Source organism: Rhinolophus hipposideros (assembly GCF_964194185.1).
Source record: "Rhinolophus hipposideros genome assembly, chromosome: 11".
NCBI classification, from domain to species: domain Eukaryota; kingdom Metazoa; phylum Chordata; class Mammalia; order Chiroptera; family Rhinolophidae; genus Rhinolophus; species Rhinolophus hipposideros.
The window spans coordinates 82,315,312-82,335,836 of record NC_138057.1 but is presented as its reverse complement, the minus strand read 5'-3'; the positions used below and the strand labels follow the sequence as shown (position 1 = coordinate 82,335,836).

The 20,525-nt window shown below is 60.6% G+C and overlaps 2 protein-coding genes across 5 annotated transcripts; one reads left to right on the top strand and one right to left on the bottom strand.

The window, feature by feature from the left end:
- The first annotated feature begins 22 nt into the window (after nt 1-22).
- PMPCA (peptidase, mitochondrial processing subunit alpha) lies at nt 23-10,862 on the top strand. Of its 4 annotated transcripts, XR_013994369.1 has the most exons (15): nt 23-117; nt 1,324-1,526; nt 1,946-2,025; nt 2,259-2,341; nt 3,785-3,879; nt 4,529-4,629; nt 4,986-5,249; nt 5,522-5,614; nt 5,691-5,809; nt 5,915-6,005; nt 6,130-6,192; nt 7,480-7,624; nt 8,381-8,738; nt 8,853-9,011; nt 9,282-9,477. XR_013994369.1 is itself a non-coding variant. In XM_081065243.1 (13 exons), exons 1-13 carry the CDS (start codon nt 47-49, stop codon nt 8,548-8,550), a joined length of 1,578 nt encoding a protein of 525 aa, XP_080921369.1. In that variant the 5' UTR covers nt 23-46; the 3' UTR covers nt 8,551-10,862. The 4 variants fall into 4 exon arrangements, 1 of the variants encoding a protein (XP_080921369.1); XR_013994367.1 differs by having other exon boundaries at nt 8,381-9,011; nt 9,282-10,846; XR_013994368.1 differs by having other exon boundaries at nt 8,853-10,157.
- On the bottom strand, nt 10,822-20,046 carry INPP5E (inositol polyphosphate-5-phosphatase E). The gene is made up of 10 exons (XM_081065242.1): nt 18,564-20,046; nt 17,402-17,525; nt 15,846-15,943; nt 14,843-14,967; nt 14,523-14,642; nt 14,035-14,142; nt 13,237-13,398; nt 13,029-13,144; nt 12,381-12,517; nt 10,822-11,974 (listed from the first exon to the last, which is right to left on the bottom strand). The coding sequence occupies exons 1-10, from the start codon at nt 19,349-19,351 to the stop codon at nt 11,842-11,844; spliced, it is 1,911 nt and encodes a 636-aa protein (XP_080921368.1). The 5' UTR covers nt 19,352-20,046; the 3' UTR covers nt 10,822-11,841.
- Between the last annotated feature and the right edge of the window lie 479 nt (nt 20,047-20,525).

Sequence of the window (20,525 nt, the reverse complement as noted above, 5' to 3'; positions counted from 1 at the left end):
CGGCGGGCCCGGAAGTGACGGCAGAAGGGGTGGGCGGGGACACGCGATGGCGGCGGTGGTGCTGGCGGCGGCGCGGCTGCTGCGAGGCTCGCGCTCCTGGGGCCGCCGGCCGCCGAGGTGAGCGGGGCGCCGGCCGGGGCTCGGCCGCGCGCGGGGGCGGCTCGCGTGGCTCGGGACGCGCCGCCTCTGCTTCCCCCACGCCCCGACGCGGCGCCGCGGGGCCGGGCTCGGACTGCGGGACCCCGACCTCGTCCCGGAGGCGACGGGGACGCTGCCCTGCCCGGCGCCGCGCGCCCCGGCCGCGTCCGCCTCCCCTCTCCCCGGCTGCTGGGTCCGCCCCCGCCCTCGCCCCCGGGCCCACGGGGCTCGCGGAGGTCACGTGGCAGGGCCGCCGGGCGGGCCGCTGGGAGGCCACGCGGAGCCTGTGCGCCCTCGGTGGACGTGCTCCGCGCCCTCGCCGGTTGACAGCTGGCGGTTTGCGTCCCCACCGCCCTCCCGCCCCGGTGGCCAGGCCTGCCTTTCTCCCACGGCCACGTTCATGCAGGCAGCACACACGTGCTGACCCGTCACTGTGTCCGAGCTCTGGGGGGCCGGGGGCGCGGTGGAAGTCGCCGTCCGCGGGCAGTGGACACAGTCTCCGCAGTCACGCCGATGCTTTGAAGGGAGTAAGCTGCGTTCAGTGATAGGACATAACAGGAGAGACTAACTCCGGGTGGAACCATGAGGGGCAACCTCTCTGACCACGTGACATTACAGCGGCGTGAAGGCTGAGAAAAGGGTCGGCCACGTGACGAGTGCGGCTGAAGGCGGGTGGGGGGGGCTGGAACAGTGAGAAGAGGCTTTGGGGATGATGGTGAACACACCTGGAACAGGTGTGTTCCAGGTATGGGGCTGGGACCTCCAGGGGGAGAGGGGCGTTTGAGAGACAGAGACGGCTGGGATGGGGACTTGGGGGCCAGGCCCTGTGGGTCCTTCCGGGCCAGCTTCAAGGGTGCGGCTTCTGTTTAGTCTGCAGTGGGGCCGTCCAGGGGCAGTGCTCTGCTACGTGCTGTGTGTATTGGCACTGGTTTAACCTGCACGGCCCCCTCCCTGACATGCTCGTACCGAGATGGCAGTTCAGACCCAAATAACTGAGCCAACGTGCCACTGGTCCCTGGGCCCAGGCAGGATTTGCACCCAGTGCTCTTGACAACACTGCGTCTCTCCTTTAGAAAGGCAGACATTGATCATAGAGCAGACAGAACACGAGTGACTGCACGAAGTTGGTCACCACAGGTTCCGTCACCTCAAGGCATTTGTAACTGGGTCATTTCTGTGTTTTAGGTTTGGAGCCCCTGCGTACAGACAATTTAGCAGTGGTGGAGCCTATCCCAACATCCCCCTCTCCTGTCCCTTACCTGGAGTACCCAAGCCCGTTTTTGCTACAGTTGATGGACAGGAAAAGTTTGAAACCAAAGTTACCACACTGGAAAACGGGCTTCGCGTGGCATCCCAAAATAAGTTCGGACAGTTTTGTACGGTAGGAAGTAAGTACCGTCCGTACTGTTGTGGGAGGTCCCTTTGGTTTCAACAGTCGCCTGTCACTTGTAATTAGTATATCATTTATGAGTTGCATCCCGAGTGAAAAAGCATGCTGTGAAACCTGAAAGCTTAGTAACCAAAGTATGAATGGTGGCTGTTTTGGTGATGGGTTTTTTCCCTTTTTCTACCTTTCTGTAATTATAAATTTTCAACCACAGATATACAGTGTACAGTTCCGTTAATGCTGGCTTATGTGGATAGCTGTAAAACCTTCATCACAAGATGACAAATATGTCCCTCACCCCCATATAAGTAAATCTGGCCAGTTAGTCATATTCACGGTTCTAATTTACAAGGTCTTTTCTGATTAAATCTTTTGTTTTGAATGTTGATTTAACCTGTCACTTGTTTTTTTTATTGCCAGTTCTTATTAATTCAGGATCAAGATATGAAGCGAAATATCTTAGTGGAATTGCTCACTTTTTGGAAAAGTTGGCATTTTCGGTCAGTATCCATTTGTGAATTTTGAGACTGTCCTTGGGAAGGATCTATTAAGTTTTGCTTTTTTAGAATTGTTACTTTAATAAACGATTAGGTTGCCAAGTTAATGACAATACGAGATAATTTGATTTTCTGTGTTTTGAAAGCAAAAGTAAAATTTCTTCTTAAAAATTGTAGTTCAGGGGTCGTTTTGGATTACTGAAACCTAACTAGGTTTTCTTATTTGTTTTTACTAGTCCACTAGTCAATTTGATAGCAAAGATGAAATCCTGCTTACCTTGGAAAAGCACGGGGGTATTTGCGACTGCCAGACGTCAAGGTACACCAGCTTTTACTTACGAGCTTATTTTTCATCCACATGGGACTGTTCTCATTTGTGGTCAGAGTCCCACTGAGCTCCTCCCGTCAGAGAGGCTGTTGGATCAACGATGAGAAGTGAGCCCTGGCCAGGGCCGAGAGTTGGGTGGGCAAAACACACGGGTGGCAACACTTACACAGAGCCACGCAGTCCTCAGAGGGCTGCTGACCTGTGAGTGGAGCCAGGCAGTGGCTGGGCTCTGGGGACACAGTAGGCCCTGTCCGCAAGATGCTCATGGATGGGGCAGAAGGTTGCGCCCAGGTAATGGACACAAGATCCAGGAACCAAGGCTGGTGGGAGCAACTAACTTGGTCTGGAGTCAGGAAAGGAATGATAGAGAACTTGACGTTGGGGCTGGTTCTTGAAGGACTTTGCCAAATGGAACAAAGGGAGGAGGCCCAGACTGGGAACAGCAGGTGCAAAGGCTCAGCCTGGAAGAGGCAGTGATGTGTTTGGGGATGGGGAGCCCAGTAGCTGGAGCACAGATGGGTGTGGGTGCTGTGGATGGGGGCAGGGGGGTATGTCTCCCACGTGGGGAGTGCATTCAGAAAGCTCTGTTCAGGGCAAGGGGAGATGGGCCTACAAGACCACACTGTGTGAAGTGGTTGATTGTCTAAATCTGAGTGATGAACGTTATGTATAAAAGGCAGGTTAAGTGCGAAGAATAAGAGTTAGTGTGGAGGCAACATACTCACATTTTCAAAAAAATATATTCAGAAACCTCCGGCTCCCAGCTGCCCAACAAGTGAAGTTCAGGCGCGTCGCCTGGTGTTAGCGCCTCTGTGTTCTTGCCTCAAACCTCCTCCAGCTCTCCAGGGAACTCCTGGTCAGGCAGCCCCGTGTCCTGCCCCCGACGCTGCTCAGGCTTTTGCCCCTGCCGCTGTCCCACGTGGCTCTGCGGCTCCTCTGCAAAGGCACTGGTGGCTGTGTTCCCCTCGCCCCACGGCTCACTGTCCGCGTGGCAGTGGTGTCTGTTCTGCACGGTCTCCCCCTTGACTCTGCTCCGTCTCGTGGTTCTGTGGTTGTCATATGCCTTCCCTGCCTGACCAGTGCTGCGTGCTGTGAGCTAATGCTACTGCCAGTCCTTGTCCCCCGCCATCTAAGGCCAGGCACGTTCCCACACGGGCAGCGAGTTCATGCAGGAGACGCTCAGACTACGGGATGAAATGGTTCACCATGGAGGGAGCCTGTGCTTGAGGAAACCTCAGCTGGCTCTCGTCCTCGCTGCGCGTGTCTTTTCCTCCACGCGCAGCCTGTATCCGCTGTGGGTCCCACCTGCCAGGAGTTGACGTTGTGAGACGGGAAAGAGGAAAGCACTGTGCCGACTGGATGTGCGTTGCTGAAAAGGCCCCGCTGTGTGCACCTGTCGTGACCTCGGTGCCCGGCGTTGTTGGTGTTTTCCAGAGACACTACCATGTATGCTGTGTCTGCTGATTCGAAGGGCCTAGACACGGTGGTTGGCTTGCTGGCTGACGTGGTCCTGCACCCTAGGCTAACAGGTGGGCGTCCAGGCCATGTGAGGGGCCGGTGGGGATGGGACCCCATGGGGGAGTGGGACGCCGATGAGTGGGACAGTCCTGGGTGCTTCATGCTCTGGGACAGCTCTCTGCACCCTTCAACATGTTACTAAAATTGGTGCTCTCATTTCGGAAGGGCATCTTGACTGTTACAAACACCCCAACTGCCATGTCTCTGTCTCCATTCCCTTCTTCGGCCTTGCAAATGGCAGGACTCTGAACTCCCTGCTGGGAGGGGGCCATGCTGGCCGCCCCAGCCAGTCTGATCGCCTCCTTTCCTGCAGCCTGGCCTGTGTCCCAGGGCGTTAGGTCTGCGTTCGATCTCTCTGGTCCTTGCTCTATGAGCTGACATTGGCACCTTCGCCATCGTTGTCTTATCCTCACAGACGGGGTGGGTCCAGGCCTGAGTGCCCCTGGGGCAGCAGGCTGAGCGGGTTGCTTTGTGGCAGAGCCAGTGGGCGAGAGGCCCCATTCCGCCAGGTCACTGCCCACCTGGCACTCTCCCCCTCACGCACACACGTGTGCCCCAGATGGAGGCAGAGGAGACTGCCAGCACCCTCTCACCGGGGACGCCAGGCCCAGCTCCGTGCTGGCCTTTGCAGTCTGATCTGTGTCTTTGGGTCTTTTGCAGATGAAGAAATTGAGATGGCTCGAATGGCTATCCAGTTTGAGCTGGAGGACCTCAATATGCGGCCTGACCCGGAACCGCTTCTCACAGAAATGATTCATGAGGTGAGGCAGATCACCGCATCGGTGGCCCCGACGCCAGGGCAGTCGGAGGGGTCGTTTGCCTGCCTGCTGTCCTCGCAGGTTACGGCTGTTGGCAGACGCTCTTAATTTCTGACTCCATTCTTCCAGTAACGACGTCCTTCCCACGTCATCTCTAGAATGATCCTGGTATTTTACAATTTGATGAGTTTTTGTTCTAGAGAGACAGACTTCACTGTTTGCTGAACACACAGAGCTGTCGCTGCCCCGCCGTAGCTGATGGGTGTCCCTGAGGACAGTGGGCACACAGCAGGCCCATCTTGCCTGATGAAAGCTGGTCGTGTCTCTGTCACTCATGCTGCTCTCGCTTCCTTTGTCAGGCTGCTTACAGGGAGAACACAGTTGGTCTCCACCGTTTCTGCCCCACGGAAAACATAGTGAAGATTGACCGGGAGATGCTTCATTCCTACCTGCGCAACTACTACACTCCTGAGCGCATGGTGCTGGCGGGCGTGGGGGTCGAGCACGACAACCTGGTGGAATGCGCCAGAAAGCACCTGGTGGGCACCCGGCCAGCTTGGGGCAGCCAGACGGCGGTGGACGTGGATCGCTCCGTAGCACAGTACACCGGAGGGGTCGTCAAGGTAAAGCGACCTGGGAAGACCTGTGGTCTCGGGCTGTGGGCCCTGGCTGTACACGAACTCTTTTCTGTCCGTCTGTGTATTTGTTCTGAGGCTATTAGACAGGCCTTGTGCTCATGGTGTTACCTGAGCACACCCCCTGCTCTCAGCACGACACTGTCCCACGTGGGGCGGGGCTAGCTTCCCGGGGGCCGAGCGAGGACGGCCTTCCCTAAGATGAGCTGACCTGGGACGTTTGCGAGGCCTGGTTCCCTTGTCCGTTCTTCCTGTTACAGCTGGAAAGAGACATGTCCAATGTCAGCCCGGGCCCTGCCCCGTTCCCCGAGCTCACACACATCATGATCGGGCTGGAGAGCTGCTCCTTCCTGGTAAGTCCCGCTGGGCCCGCGTACGCATGCGCCCCGGGCGGTGTCCCTTGCTGAGCCTGCCCTCCCATCCCTGCAGGAGGGAGACTTCATCCCCTTCGCTGTGCTGAACATGATGATGGGCGGCGGTGGCTCGTTCTCGGCCGGAGGGCCTGGCAAGGGCATGTTCACCAGGCTGTACCTCAACGTGCTCAACAGGTGGGCGGCGCCTTCCCCTCGCTGTCCCTGGGGCCACCAGGCCCAGCCGAGGGCCATCTGGCCGTGGTAGCACCTTGCCGGCCTCCCTTTCTCCTGTCCCTGCAGGCACCACTGGATGTACAACGCGACAGCCTACCACCATAGCTACGAGGACACGGGCCTCCTGTGTATCCACGCCAGCGCCGACCCCAGGCAGGTGAGGACCCGGCCACGTGGCTGCCGCCTCCCCCGTGGCTCGTGTCTCAGGAGCATCAGCTGCTGTTGGGGACCAGGGCGTGCCCCTGCGGCTGGGTGAACGTCACTCCCCCTCTCTCCCCGAGGTCCGGGAAATGGTGGAGATCATCACAAAGGAGTTCATTTCCATGGCTGGGACCGTGGACACGGTAAGGACAGCAGAACGCTATGCCCCAGCTCCCCCACAGAGGGTGGGCTGTGCTCCGTGTCCCCGCGCCAGTGTCCCCGCCAGAAGAGTGCAGCCTGCGGGTGGCCTGGGGCCGCGGCTGAGCTGCTCCCTGTGGGGAGCCCTCCCTGGTCTTCATAGCATTTTCTAGCTTCCTGCAGGCTCTGCTGTGTTCTAAGCAAGGGTTTCTTCTCTCGCTTTGTTAGCTCAGGTTTTGGTAACCATCCATGTTCAGAAGTCTGTTACTTCCTGGCCTGGAGCTGGTGCACATGGTAGGTTTTGTGCACACAGGCACAGTACATGCTCACGCACATGTATACGTGCATAGATGCGCACACACGTATGTTCACGTGCGGTACCAGATAAGCCCACAGGCGAGGCCTTGTGCCTCCAGCATTGGCACTTCTGTTTCTCCTTTCGAATTTATTTTCTGCACGTCTCTTTTTTTGCGGTAATCTTATATTCCCTTTTTATTCACAAAAGGCAGCGTTATTTTAAAAATAGGAACGTTCACAATTCTGTTAGTGCCCTGCTGGAGAAACAGGACTTTCCTCTAACATGGAGTCAGTTTAAGGGCGATGTTATTATTTGTCTGAAGTTGCAAGCATTAAAGAGGCCTGCCCTAAATTAAGAATTACTGTATTTAAAGAAGTGACAGAATTTCAGCAGCCAGCGAGCGTGTCATATTTGTTCTTCAAAGTCCGTCGGGTGGCACTTCTCACCCGACGTCCTGTGCCCTCCAACTGCAGGTTAGACTCCATGGACCAAGTTTGCTGGGCTTGGTTTTCAATTCCAGGCTTGGTCACGGGCTCAGGATGCAGTTGGTAGGCGGAGCTGGTTTCCTCAGGACTCCCCAGGAGCAGTGAACCTTGGGGTTTGGGTGGAGCTCTGGAACCTGGGGTTCATTTCCTCGTGATTTCGACGTGTGCCCAGCTTCTGGGTCCCAGAGCTTGGGTGTCTGAAACTTGACCTTTCATGTGCTGCGGGGTGACTTTAACTGTGAACAAGAGCTGCAGGGAAGCGCGTTTCCTCCATACTTCAAGTGTGGTGAAGGCTCTGGAAAGCAAGAGCCAGCCCCGCCCCAGGAAACGCGCATGAGGAAGCCTGGTGGGACGTGCTCGTGACGGGCACAGGGGCAGCCCGTCTTCCTTGGTTGCCTGGGGGCAGGGCACATTTTCACAAGCCACTGTGCTGGCTGAGGCGTGTGGCGGTGCCCGATGACGGTGTGGGGACCCACTGGGAACTGCCACACGCCTGGCTGTTGCCTCAGGTGGAGCTGGAGCGAGCCAAGACGCAGCTGATGTCCATGCTGATGATGAACCTGGAGTCCAGGCCTGTCATCTTCGAGGACGTAGGACGGCAGGTGCTGGCGACCCGCTCCCGAAAGCTGCCGCACGAGCTGTGTGCGCTCATCCGTGAGTGTGTGCTCGCGGGCCTGCGGCTGGAGGGCAGGCAGGGGCAGGGGCAGGGGCAGTGCTGCCCTTCGTGGCTCTGGCAGGTGTCTTGGCCTCCCACGAACGACCTGCAGGAGGCCCTTGGGCTTCCTCCGATGGTACGTCATATTTTATTTGCCTGTGGCCCTGGGGGACAAGTTTTTCTTCGTGTCGTCAGGTTCTCAGGGGCTGCGAGCCCAGAGGGTTTGTCATGACGTGAGTCACCTGGTGTGAAGCTGACACAGCCGCGTACTGTCTCCTGGGCTTAGAGCGCTGCGGGGACCCTCGTCCTCCCTTGGGGAAGCTCCAGACTCGGCGGTGCCACCTGCCCGGTCTCCCTCGGGCCTCTTGCTCGGGGTGCTGCCACCTCCCCAGCTGTGCACGCAGCCCTGACCCGTCACATGGGACACTCAAGAGACGAGGAGCTTTCTCTCTCACTTCCGTTAGCTCCTGTTGGGCGGGCTGTCCTGCTGCGTTTGAAATCATTCTAAACCGCTGACACCTGCCCACGCACTAAGAAGGACTCGCTGTCCTTCGCCCCATGACCGCCGGTGCACACTTGGCTGCACCTGGGGCCTCTGGAGCGCTCAGCTCCTCCTGCCAGGTGGGGGGGCACCGGCAGACCAGCCCCCCTTGGGTTGTCCCCTCTGTCCTCTCTGTCCGCTTAGTGACCACAGCACGACATGGAGACACAGAACCATGTGGGCATCAGGCTTCTTGTCCTTTGCTCTCTGCCAGGCGACGTGAAGCCAGCAGACGTCAGGAGGGTCTCTTCTAAGATGCTGCGTGGGAAACCGGCGGTGGCTGCACTGGGCGACCTGGCCGACCTGCCGTCGTACGAGCACATCCAGGCGGCACTGTCCAGCAGGGACGGCCGCCTGCCCCGGACCTACCGGCTCTTCCGATAGAGGGACAAGAGCTGCAGAGCATGTTTGGAGGTGAATTCAGTGCACAAATCCAAACAGAGCAAACCTCAGGACGCTTCTCCTCATCTTGAACAACGCATTTCGTGTGGCCGGAGTGCGCTCAGCCCCTCCTTCAGAATTGAGCATGCCAGTCATAGAATAAATGCCCGCCTTCACCCAGCTGAGCCAAGGTACCCAGGGCAGTGTCATACCTCTCGCGAGTCCAGCGGTCAGGGTGGGAAAGCACCAAACTATCATCACCGAGGCCGGTGGGCCCGTCAGAGCCCTGCCTGGCTTCCTGACAGGCCTGTGCCACCCACACCGAGCCGCCACCTCCTGTGATGGTCACTGAGGACCGTGATGGTGCCAGGGCAAGGCCGAGGCCCATGGTCTGCTGACACCGCAGCGGAAATGGCGGCTCCCACCCAGGACGGTGCTGTCAAAGGCAGCTTCCCTGACACCAGGTGCGAAAGTGGCCGGAGACCTTTGTCCCTGTGCCCCTTCAGTTTGACCCCACGTTGCGAACCCTCTTCCCCTTAATTGCAGGGTGCATTCTGGTTTCAGGTGTCAGGACACGGGTACGAGGGGGTTCCTGGAATTGGTGGTCGGTGGCCACATTTTCAAAGATGGGGAACACTCAGGAGCTGTAGGTCCCTCGGGCGTGTGGGTGTTGCACAAGCGAAAGGTCAAGTGACCTTGGTCAAATAGGATAGATTTGTGGTTCTCAAACTCAGGCACCCGCAGAACACCCAAGTTCCATGTGTGGGGGCCTGGGAACCGCCTGGACCCTGCCGTGGCTGAGGGTCGTGCAGATTGTTCTAGAAGACTGGTCCCGACGTCATCTTTTATGAAACCCTAAGAAGCCCAGTCTCTGCAGTTTGGACCAGACAGAGGCCTTTTTTAAGGAAGTTGAATAAATGTGCACACGTTACTGCTGTCCTGTGGTCTTCAGCGGCCTTTACGGTGCACGCCAGCCTGCGGGGGCTGTGGGCCCTGCACCGCCCCGTTCACTGGGGCGGGATGGGCCCATCGGGGCATAGTCCCACAGTGCACTTTCCGTTGTGACACTTGCCCACGGTCACCACCTGGGAACTGGCGCAGAGACCAGTTCAGCTGCCACGACGCATGCATTAAGATGGGAACAGCTCAAAGAAGCCAAGTCAGATGCACCTCACGTAGCCTCTCAAAGCTGCACAGTGAGAGTTAGGCTTTTAACGACCCGGCAGCTTTACGAACATTCTAGAACTAACTGCTAACCACCTGACACAGGTGTCTGTTTTGGAAGTTTTCTCTCCCTGCTGGCCACCTTCCCTGCTCATTGTGTGGAACACTCCTGTCCCCTCAGCCGGGACCACCCTCTCCATTCCCTGGATGTCACCACGCATGTCCCTCGCTGCTCCCTGGGGCCACACCTCACAGCCCCTAGTACTCAGCGTACTTCCGCCGTCTTCTCCCTTGTCTGCCTGCCCGGTAGCACCGTGCTTCCCGAGGGCAGGCTGGCTGTCACCCTGAAGCCCAGAGCAGGGCACCAGCAAAGCGTGTCTGGGAACGGGAGCCTGACTTCAGAAACCACCCTCACACACGAGTGTTTCACAATTCTTTATGAAGCCTGTTTTCCAGAGACTGGCCGCTTCATTTGCATTAATTTGAATGTTTAACTTTCCAAGTGAAATGCCATCCATCTACAACCGAAGGGCTGATATTAAGTAAAGCACTTAATTTGACTATGATTCGATGGGATAACGACTGCCCCAGACAGAGCTTGGTCTCCTCAGTCACATTAAAATCCCTTTTCCATGGTTTGAGTCAGAGAAACTGCCCAGAAAGGATCCATAAAATCCCACTTCCAGCCCCATTGGCACAAAAATCTTTTAACAGGAATTTTCAGTGAATTTGATTCCCAATTCAACAGCACGTTCTCAATTTGAGCAGGATTTTACACAGGCAATCTGAGTAAGCTCTAGGGTTAGATGGCCTTGGCTGTGCCCTCAATAGGATGCCTCCCATTTGTAGCAAAAAATTGCGTGTGTACTGATTTCATTCTGTGGAAACCGATACTCTAACAGCGGGTTATACTCATCAGAACCGACTTTACCTGCTCACGTCCGAGTTGTTTGCTTTCCTGACACCTGAGGTCAGGGAGCAAACCCAGCAGAGGCGGAAGGGGGGGGGCTGCCGTCAGCCGGTGGGGAGCAGGTGGAAGGCGGCTTGCCTTACAGGGACGCTGAGAACAGGGCGTGCGTACAGACTGGTTCTTTCTAGGACTCAAGGGTTTAAGATTCAGTATGTGCATTTATTTAAAAATATAACTATGGAAAAATAAATAATTTAAAAGACTAGATTGAATGCCCCTAGATTTGCCCACATTCAAAGCATACTTTTTTTTTCCAAGAGATGGGTAAGACGGAAAGAGCAATAACGGGCTCTAAACCCTTTGAGAAAACGAAACCCAGAACATGGCAGGGTGATGACACTGAAGCTTCCAGCAGCTTCAGGCCCAGGGACACACTGCTTCCATTAACCCCATTCACGGCTGACCTGACCTGAGCAAACAGGCTAAAACCAGCAAAGCCGAGAGGAGAGGGAGGTGGCATGGGCAGGGGGTTCAGACGAGCTCCCTGAGACCAGGGGGCAGCACTGAAACCGCAGCCTCGCTCTCATCCCGGCCCAGCAGCGGGGACCACGGTCGCTCCCTGGACGTTGTCTGGCTTCAGCCTTGTGACCAGCTCGGCCTCAGCTTGGTCCTAGCATGTGTCCCATGGGGTCTGGGGCCCCATGTCACCCCACGGCGCAGCCTCCCAGGAACCAGGCCCCCTGTGCTCAGGTGAGGGAGGCCCGCTGGGAGGATGGAGGTCTGGACTCGAGTGGCCACGGGCATGCAAACATGGGGGAGTTGGGAGAGCTCAGGCTGGCGGAAGTGCGGGCTCTGCGGCTGGGTTTCCATGTGTGAGCTGCCACCTTTGCCACTGAGTGACTGACAGGTGTGGCATGGCCGATGTCCAGGCCCAAGCTCCGCAGACCCTGAGGGCGGGAAGTGGGGTATCTGCAGTGGCCACCTGTGAGTGAGCAGACTGGCTCCGGTCAGGGGTGGGGTGCTGTCCCTCAGGGCCCACTTGCCGTGGTCACTGGCCTCCTTGGGTTCCTGTTAGGGAAGCAGGACAGCCTCCAGCTGTGGCTCATGAGCGTCCCCAAAGGCCGAGCAGTCAGTCCCAACAACAACCTCCTCCATCCTGTCGGGGGTTTCTGGTCAAATTCCCTCCTACAGGGTAGGTGACAGCCCTCCAGCAAACGTCCTCAAGACACGGTACAGACAGTGCTGGAGTGCTGAGTCTTCAGGGCTCGCTGTCTCTGAATTTCTTTGGAAATCCGTCTTTTAATTCCTATCAAGTACAGTTCGCGGTCAAACTTGCCAGCAGCTAGCGGAATGCTGCGGAGGAAAGAACGGTCAGGAACAAGGAGCGATGGTCCCACCACCTGAGAGGTGCCAAGGCCCTGGTCCTTCCAGGCTGCCCGGCCTGCCCCAGCCCCAGAGCGGGCACGGGAAGCAAGCCAGTGCCAGGCCAGCTCTGCTGAGAAAAGCAGGGGGTCCAGCCAGCCTCGTGGGCACAGGGCAAGTGACAGTCACTAAAGATCAACCAATGGCAGCAATCTCCACGTGGGGCTGCCGGAACTCTGCTCCTGTCTGGGCTGTCAGGACCTGAGAAACGGCATATACCCAGGTCCAAAGATGGCACCCACCCCTCAGGAGTGGGTAAGGGATCTGCCCTGGCCATGACCCCCGCCCCCCCCGGACCTGAGCCCCACCCTCCCTGGCCCGTCAGGAGGATACTGACTTGTCTCTCCCTGGCCTCACTTTCACCCGGAACAGGCCATACACAGGTCGGTGATCAGACGTCTTGATCCCAGGACAGGAGGAGTACTTGACGGGGCAGATGTCGTCCCTGTGGCGGCTTCTGTACATGACCCGGTCCTGCAGGAGGTCCCGGGGCAGGCCATGATGCCCAGTCTGCTGCAGGGTTCCCAGAACCCCGCCCCCCAGGCCCACGTCCTGGCAGGTGCTGGAAGGGGCAGCTGTGCTTCAGGCCTTTCCCTCACTGCCCTTAGGCCACATCCGTTCCCACCCAGCCCCATGGGAGCAGGAGGCAGCCATGTTCAAATCCACACCCGCCTGCGGGGGCTTGTCCAGAGCCACACACGGAGGCTGGGCCTGGAGGGGCCCCGACACAGGAAGCAGGAATGCACTGCCAGCCAGGCCTCTGAGCAGGGCCGGGCAGCCAGCCTTCAGGACGACCCTGGCCCCAGCTGACAGTCACATCCAGGCTGTCTGACCCAGCTCGCTGGACGTGCTGACGGCCCCCTGCGAGGCCTCCAGTCAGGGCACTGCTCTCACCTGGACGCGAGTCAGAAGCCGTGGCTCAGGAGGCCCTGCTCCAAGCCCTGAGCACACGAAACCTTGCTCCCACAGAGCCCCCCATGCTCACCGTGTAGGACGGTGTCCTCTGCTTGGACGTGGTGTCGTACGAGTCCTTCCCAATGTCGAACTTGTATGATGGGAGGAAGTGGATGTCCGGCTCTTGGAAACCCTTGAAGATGGACCCTGGGGCCGGCACAGGCCCCGCCTCAGACCAGCCGGCATGGGGCTCGGGCCTCACCCCCTCCCAGCTAGGGCCTCACCTCCCCCCGCCTCACCTTTCTTCATCTCCCGGGTGAGCTGGTCGAGCTGCAGCAGGGCCGGCACGCTCACGCCCAGGTCCTGCTTCAGGATAGCCTCCACGGCCACACGCCCCCCACTCAGGCGGAAGTTGAAGTCTCCAAACCAGAACACCCCGTCGAAGCGGGTGGTGACGTCCGCTGGGACATAAACCGAAAGCACATGAGCCTACCCTCCCCTGGCGCCATGCCTCAGTGACAGGGATCGGTCTGTGTCCCCTGACCCCAGAGCCACAGTGAGGCAAGGACCCTCCCCGCAGAGAAGCAGGTAGCAGCTGCCCAGTGGCTGTCTGGGGGCTCAGGGTTATGGGGGTGGCATGCCCCCAAAGCTTTCTGGGTTGACATCCGAGTTCATGATGTTCATTCTTTCATTTCAAACAGCGACAGACAATCCAGAAATCACATGGCCATCTCAACCGCAAACAGTCGCCCTCAGGCTCACAGCTGACCCCCGGCCCACTGCCCACGGCCGTGATGCCCAGCATCACGGCAGCCAGGGGACAGGACGCAGAGCGGGCAGTGGGCAGTGAGGAGCAGGCAGACCCCGGCTGGCCACAACGCCACACGTGGACCGAAGCCACGGGGCCTCACGGGTGTCCAGCCGTCTGCCCAGCCACTAAGAACTGACGCGGTCACCACTTGTGAGGAGCCAGGCGCCACTCCTCGGTTCAAAGCCCGCTTTATTTCAGTGACTTTTTGAACTTTTCTGACCTTGGTTCTCAAATCCTCTGAACAGTTTGTCTCCACTGCACTCCCCGAGAACAAGGCCAGGCTCACCTGAGTCGGAGCGGTAGGGGCAGGTGTCCGGCACATTCTTGGGCAGAGCCAGGCCCTGGATGGTCTTGCTGTAGTCCAGCAGCCTCTCACTGACCTTCCCGTCGCCGGCTGCAAGGACAGAGCGGGGGGGGGGGACCTCTTAAGGGGCAGGTCTGACTCAGGCCTGGTCTCTGGGGATGAGTCCGGGTGGAGACCCCGCCTCCCCACATCAGCAGGCTCTCGTCACACGCGAGGGCCTGCAGTGACCCACCCCACGCTTTTCTGTAGGGGGGCCTGCTGTCGGTGCTCAGAGTGGAGCCAGCAGGACGGAGGCCGCCGTCCCAGGTGTCAGGGTCTCTCTTCAGGGCCCGGGGCCGTGGGGCCTGAGAGGTTAGCCAAGGGCCCTGGCACCCTGCCTGCCGGACAGCCTCTTAGGCCGTTCCCTCCCGAGACAGGGAAAGGAGCACTGTCTGAACGCAATGCCTGGGACGCAGGTGCACGTGACTTACAGGTGAAGTGGGACGTGATGAAGAGGAAGGAGGTGCCGAAAAAGGTGAAGCCAACACCCAGGGCCCCCTTGGTCTTGATCTGAGACACAATGCGTGTGGTGACCGTGGAGCTCTCCACCTCTGCGTGGGAGAGGAGGCAGAGCTGACCTGGGCTGGGACGTCCCATGTCAGGCCCCCACACCGCAGCCCGAAGGCCCCACATGGCGGCCACACTGCCAGGCTCAGCGAGCAGGCATCCATTTCCCTGGACAGAGGCGAGGGCCCATGAGGTTGGCAGTGAGCGTTCTGGATGCCCGAGGGGGACGGGACGGCCGGCCTACCTGAGCAGAACCAGATGAGGTCCCTACGGAGAAGCACGGACACGTAGAGCGCCCCGTGGGCAGCCGAGTGCAGCATGACGTAATGGGGGCCCAGCGTCTCCTGCAGGCGCGTCTCCCACTCCCGCCTGCGGGAGGAAGCAGAGGCCGGCCTAGGGAGGGGACGGGCTGCCAGCTCCTGCCCCTGGTCCCTGGCCCCCGAGAAGGGGCCCCACACACAGCGTCCTCATTTTGCAGGGAGAGTGGTGATGGGCAATACAGGGGTTGCTGGGTCTGTTGGGCCAGAGACTGGGGCCTCCCTGAGAGACTGGCTTCCTTGTCCATCTCCAGTGACATCACAGGCGTATTCTCCCACTGCCTCGAAAAGGCTCTAGTGACATGGGCTGGGTCACAACCCCTGCTGAGACTCCAACGGGAGCTCCCAGCCCACCTGGTGGAGGCCCAGGGAAAAGCCCCAGGCCAGGCAGGTGAGGCCATGCCACCTAGAGGCCAGGGTCCCCGGAAGCAGAGCCTCTTTCCCCCAAGTGTCCTCGCTGGCCAGGCCTCCTGCTGCTGTATGAGCAGCAGGGACACCGTGTGCTGCCTGGAGCCCACGCCCCTCACCAGGTGAACCTCAGCAACCCCGCATGCACGCTGCCAGACCTCGGACAGGTGAGCAGCAGCCCCCAGTCCCCAGGGCAGGCCAGCGATGCCATTTAGGGGTCGGCCTGGCAGCCTGGAGGGGATCAAGTGGCTGAGCTGCTCTTTGCTGAGCCTGGAATCTCTCAGATCAGATGTTTGTTGACCAGAAGGTAAATCTCATTTATTTTAAATTCTCCGAGTCACCATTTGAGGAGAAGGCAGTGTGTGGGTGTGGCCCAGGTTTGGCTGCAGCGGCCAGAGTCTTGACCCACATGGGGTTTCAGGTCACAGCAGCTTCAGCCCCAAAGGCCCACCCCAGCAGTGCTGGTCCCTGGGAGGGACCAGTAGGCTTGGGGCAACCGGGGGTGGGGGCACGAGGGCCTACCTGTCGGAGCAGCCCTCCTGGACCCCGATGACGTACAGGTCCTGGGCATAGTCGGCCTCAGCGGGCAGCAGGAGCTCGTCCAGGTTTGGGGGGAGCTCCTGTGGGAAAGCAGCACCTAGCATGGGGCCCAGCACACAGGGCTCCTGCTCGTCCCAGGGACCCCGCGGGCTCTCAGGAAGGAGGGGAGCCGTGTCCGGGGAGCCCCAGGTCTGGGCAGGCTGCCCTCTCCACCTCAGTCTGTCCTCACCAAGGCTGCCCCCGTGCCCCCTCCGTCGCCACGTCCCCCAGCCCATGTGCACGCTGCTGGTCTGTTGCACCTGGCCACAGCATGGCCCCTAAGTGTGTACCCCCCACATGCACATGTGGGTGGAGAGGCCCTCTCCCCTGTACTTCTACCCCCACTGCACCCCAGGGTGGCCATGCAGCTGGGGTGCAGCAGGTCCCGAGGGAGGTGAGTACCCCAAGCCCTCTTCACGCCTCCACCCTGCAACCCCAATGCCACCTGCCTCTGGCCCGTCAAGCCCTCCCAGCCCAGGACAGGCAGGGTGGCTCCCTGGGACAGCAGAGCCACCATCCTGGGCACCTGCCTCCTCCTACCACCCAGGAGTAATTCCCTTCCACCACTCAGGCCGGTGTCTCTGGGGGCTCCCAGTTACGTCACCCCCTCGTCACAGGGGCAGTGCTTCCTTGTTCATCCCCAGGGCCTGTCACCGAATGTCAGCCAGGACAGCCACACGAAGGGATGGTCCTCCGTTCTCAGGTCACTAAACACCATGGCACTCAGGAAATGGCCTCGAGACCCCACGTGAGGCAGAACCACCTCCTCTGCCTTCACCCCACCTGAGTTTGAACCACCTGCTGTCTAGAACAAGTCCACGCCTGGCTCCCAGAAATCATGCAGGGTGACAGAGACCACCAACCTGAGGACAGACCTTGCCATGTGAAGGGGCTCCCAGGGACACACAGGGTGAGCTGGAGAGGAAGCCGGCGGGGACAGTGGCCGTGGGCCCCCCAGGAGCAAATGCCCAGAAATCAGTATGCAAGCCCCCACCTGCCAACTCATCTGCGGCTGTTGGGGTGCAAAGCGCCCCTCATGCCAGGTTTCCACGCTCATCTCAACAGGTTTCCTGGGCGCCCCAGCTCACAGGCAGGCTCCAGGTGGGGTACGTGGGGTCCAGGGAGTGGAGCCCCAGCCGGTGGGAGACGCAGACAGGGATACCGGTGTCTGATGTTTGCCATGAATGGGGGTGTAGAGGAGTGACCCCAAAGCAAACGGGGGGCTCTGGGTGACCGTTCCTCAACCAGGGGGTATTAGGAGAGCGCAGGCTGTGGTGGGGGCAGAGGCTCGGGGAAGTCCTGTACCTTCCTCTCAAACTTGCTGTCAACAGAAAATCACTCAAAACAATCAAGTGTCTAGAAAAAAGAGTGCTCTCCTGCCCGGTGACTAACACGGTATGCGTGTGGTGTGTGTGGGGGGGGTGACAAGCAGTTGGTGGCACGAGGCAGACCTGTGCGGTGCAGCAGGGACCCCAACTTCATCCCGAGGGGCCGCTTACCTTCTGGCCCTGCATATTCCACGTGGCCACGAAGAGGCCCACACTCCGGTCTGGGAAGTACCGGGCCAGCTCCTCAGCCCCCATCAGGGCCCCGCTCGCCAGGAGACTGCCCTCCAGGTAGCTCCTGTGGAGAGAGGACAGACTGAACTCGGGGTCTGAACAGACGCACCCAGGGATGGGCCAGCTGCAGGAACATGCCTCTTGGGCCCCACATGTGCTTCAACCAACCCCCCCATCCCTGGCAGGGCGCTGAAACAGACGTACAGGTCAGGTCAGGGCTGTGGGGGGGGGCAGGGAGGGCACAGGATGACTTGCTGAGTCACAGTACGGGCCCCAGGACCGAGCTCCCAGGATAGGCCCAGGCTTGGGGAGAAGAGGTCGTGGGCCTGGACAGGCAAGCTCAGAAATCTCTGGGCCCCCCAGTCTGGTGAATTCATGGCTGTGGCCTCAGGACATGCATTTGGGAGTCGTGAGCAGGAGACGTGGGGGCAGCACCCAAGTTCTTTTCAAGCTATGAGAAAGTCAATGTGGGTTAAATATTAAAGCCCCATAAAGCCCGGAAACCAAGACTTTGGATATGAGCCCCCTGGCCACAGGGTTGTGGGGGCCGAGAGGGAGGCCAATCGATGGTGGGGCACTGAGCAAACCGAGTCCCCAAACACCAGAGAAATCACAGGCCCTGCTAGAAGCAACGTGCTGGAGGTTAGGCCCTGCCTGCTGTCCCCTTCCTGCAGTGAATGAACCTGGGCACTCTTCCCTCCATGTGGCTCAGCCGTGGTCACCGACAGCCCCCCCACCGGACTTCTAGTGACAGTCTTGGAAAAGCGGCAGCATGCACACAGCACGCCTCCTTAGCAAAGTGGCCAAGTGAAAACAAGCCTCAGAAACGCATCTCGGGTCCTGCAGGAGGCCAGGCAAAGGGGCAGAGTTAACACACTGGCAAAGGCCATCCACGCAATGAGAAAAAGAAAAGCCTGCTACAGTGTACAAGGCGGTCTCTGCGCCCACGCCACCTGCTTCCCAGGTATGAGCCTGAGAGGTACTGAAACACAAAGGAAGGGGTGTCCGTCCGGGAAGGAGTTGGGGGACGGGGTGCCTGATGGAGACCCTAAAACCCTAAAATGAAGGCCTTGGACAATGCCCGCCACCCAGTAGGCCCTACCTGCTGCGGACGTCCTTGGCGCGGACAGGCGCCAGGAGGCTGAAGGAGGATTTGGCAGAGTGCAGGGAGCAGTGGTCGCAGGCCAGGGGGCTCGGGGGCTGGCCGGGGCCCAGGCTGCTGTGGGCCCGGAACAGCCTGGTTTGCAGGTGGAGCTTGTAGTCCGCGTCCACTTTGTTTGCCGTCCGCAGGGAGTCGGAGGCAAACTTCCAGTCCATGGCGGGCTGCGGGCAGGAGGGAAGCCCGCTGGCCAGCCTTGGGGTGCTCCGGGCCGAGGCGCCTTCCCGGTACAGGAGGTCCAAGGAGGCGCTGTTACCCAATGAAGAGGGGCTGCCGCGGGCTCTGCCTGGGGCCCTGCGGGACGTGGGGATCTCCTGCAAGGAGGTGCTCAGGCGGGGCAGGGAGCAAGTGTGGGTGGGGGGCCCGGGGACTCCTTCCTGCAAGGAGCCCCTGGAAGGGCTGGCCCCATTCTGGGCGGCCAGGTCCTCGTGGCTGGTTTGAAAACGCCTCCTCCTCCAGCCCTTCTCATCCAAGGACAGCGCCCGCTCCAGCTTGGGCCTCGGTGGCGGCGGCTTTGGGGTGAAGGGTTTTGCCGTAGCCTGTGGGTCCTCAGTGCTGATCTTTGCTGGACTCTTGTTGTCGGGAGGCGGGGACCCGGGGCGCAGGGCGAGGTCTTTGTCTGTGTTCAGGTAGCCCCGCAGCATTCTGCCTACTGGCCGCGGACGTGCGTGGGCGGGGGGCTGCGGGGGAGGCGCCTGCGAGCGCCCCAGGCCGCCCGACTTGGACGGCATAGCCCAGCCGGAGGCGGACTCTCCGGGGGCTGCAGGCCGCCCAGCGTCGGGGATGCGCGGTCACATGTCCCCGGCGAAACACAGAGCAGAGAGGCGGAGTGGGCTCCCGGCCGGGCCTGCGGCGGTCGGGCAGCGGCGGCCCCGCGGCTGCATGCTGGAGGCCCTGGCGTCACGGAGCCCCGCACCGCGCCCCGCACCGCGCCCCAGGGAAACTGCTGTCGCTGCCGCGAAGTCAACGCTCCGGAAAGACGGCCACGGCGCCGTGAGGGCAGACAGCCGGCAGCCGCCTCGGCTCAGCGGGCCCCGCGTTCGACACGGGCCGCCTGCCCCGGACGCGGGGCCGTGGGGGCCGCGGCACGACTCAGTGGGAAGCCCGCCCCCAAGGTGAAGACCTGCGGACGGGACCGCGCTCACCCGCCCGCCCCGAGGGCCGGCGACGCGGCTGCGAAAGGCCCGGACTCAGGGCCTGCGACCCGGCCCGTGGGCCGCGGGGCTCCGGGGACAACGACCGCCGCGCAGCCGCGGGGTCACCCCGTGCCGGACCCCGCCCCAGGAACCCCGCGCTCCCACGCGTGCCCCGAACCCCGCCCACGGGTCACCTTGCGTCCAAGGGCCGGCGCCCCGAACCAGAAACCCCGCGCCCCGCCCGGGATCACCCGCCTCGCCCCCACGGCCCGACGTCACCCGTGCAGGGCAGGAGCCCCCGCGCCGAGCCGGGCGCCGCCCGCCTCGACCAGACCGCACCGCGGACCTCGCCCGGGGCCCCCGAACCCACCAGGGGGCCACCCCGCCCCAGCTCCGCGCCCAGGGACCACCCGCCCCGGAGCCCGGCCCCCACCTCTCGGCGCCGCCCGCCCCTCAGCCCCGCGGGCCTCGGCCGCTGCTCCGGGCAACCGGCGGGCAGGGTGGCTCGGTTCCGGTGCCCGCAGCGGCCCCTGGCGGCCGGAGGACTCAGATGGGCAAAGCGAGGACGAGGCCGCCACCTGCGGCTTTCTTCCCGCTGGGGGGCCACGGGGGCCGCGGACCAGCGCCCTCCCCAGCTCCCCAGCCCACGTCTCTGCAGATTTGCCCAGCCTGGACGGGTCCTATAAATGGAACCCTAAACACGTGCCCCCTGCGCATCTCCTTGCCCACGTTCACCCAGGTGGCAGGATGGGTTCTCACAGCAAACCCA

Coding starts and splice junctions, on each gene's coding strand:
- PMPCA (XM_081065243.1), top strand. CDS start 47: ATGGCGGCGGTGGTGCTGGCGGCGGCGCGGCTGCTGCGAGGCTCGCGC. Junction 5,250..5,521: donor ACACCGGAGGGGTCGTCAAG/GTAAAGCGACCT, acceptor TTCCTGTTACAG/CTGGAAAGAGACATGTCCAA. Junction 7,625..8,380: donor CGAGCTGTGTGCGCTCATCC/GTGAGTGTGTGC, acceptor GCTCTCTGCCAG/GCGACGTGAAGCCAGCAGAC.
- INPP5E (XM_081065242.1), bottom strand. CDS start 19,351: ATGCCGTCCAAGTCGGGCGGCCTGGGGCGCTCGCAGGCGCCTCCCCCG. Junction 15,944..17,401: donor GGAATATGCAGGGCCAGAAG/GTAAGCGGCCCC, acceptor GCTTTCCCACAG/GAGCTCCCCCCAAACCTGGA. Junction 14,968..15,845: donor CAGGAGGGCTGCTCCGACAG/GTAGGCCCTCGT, acceptor TTCCTCCCGCAG/GCGGGAGTGGGAGACGCGCC.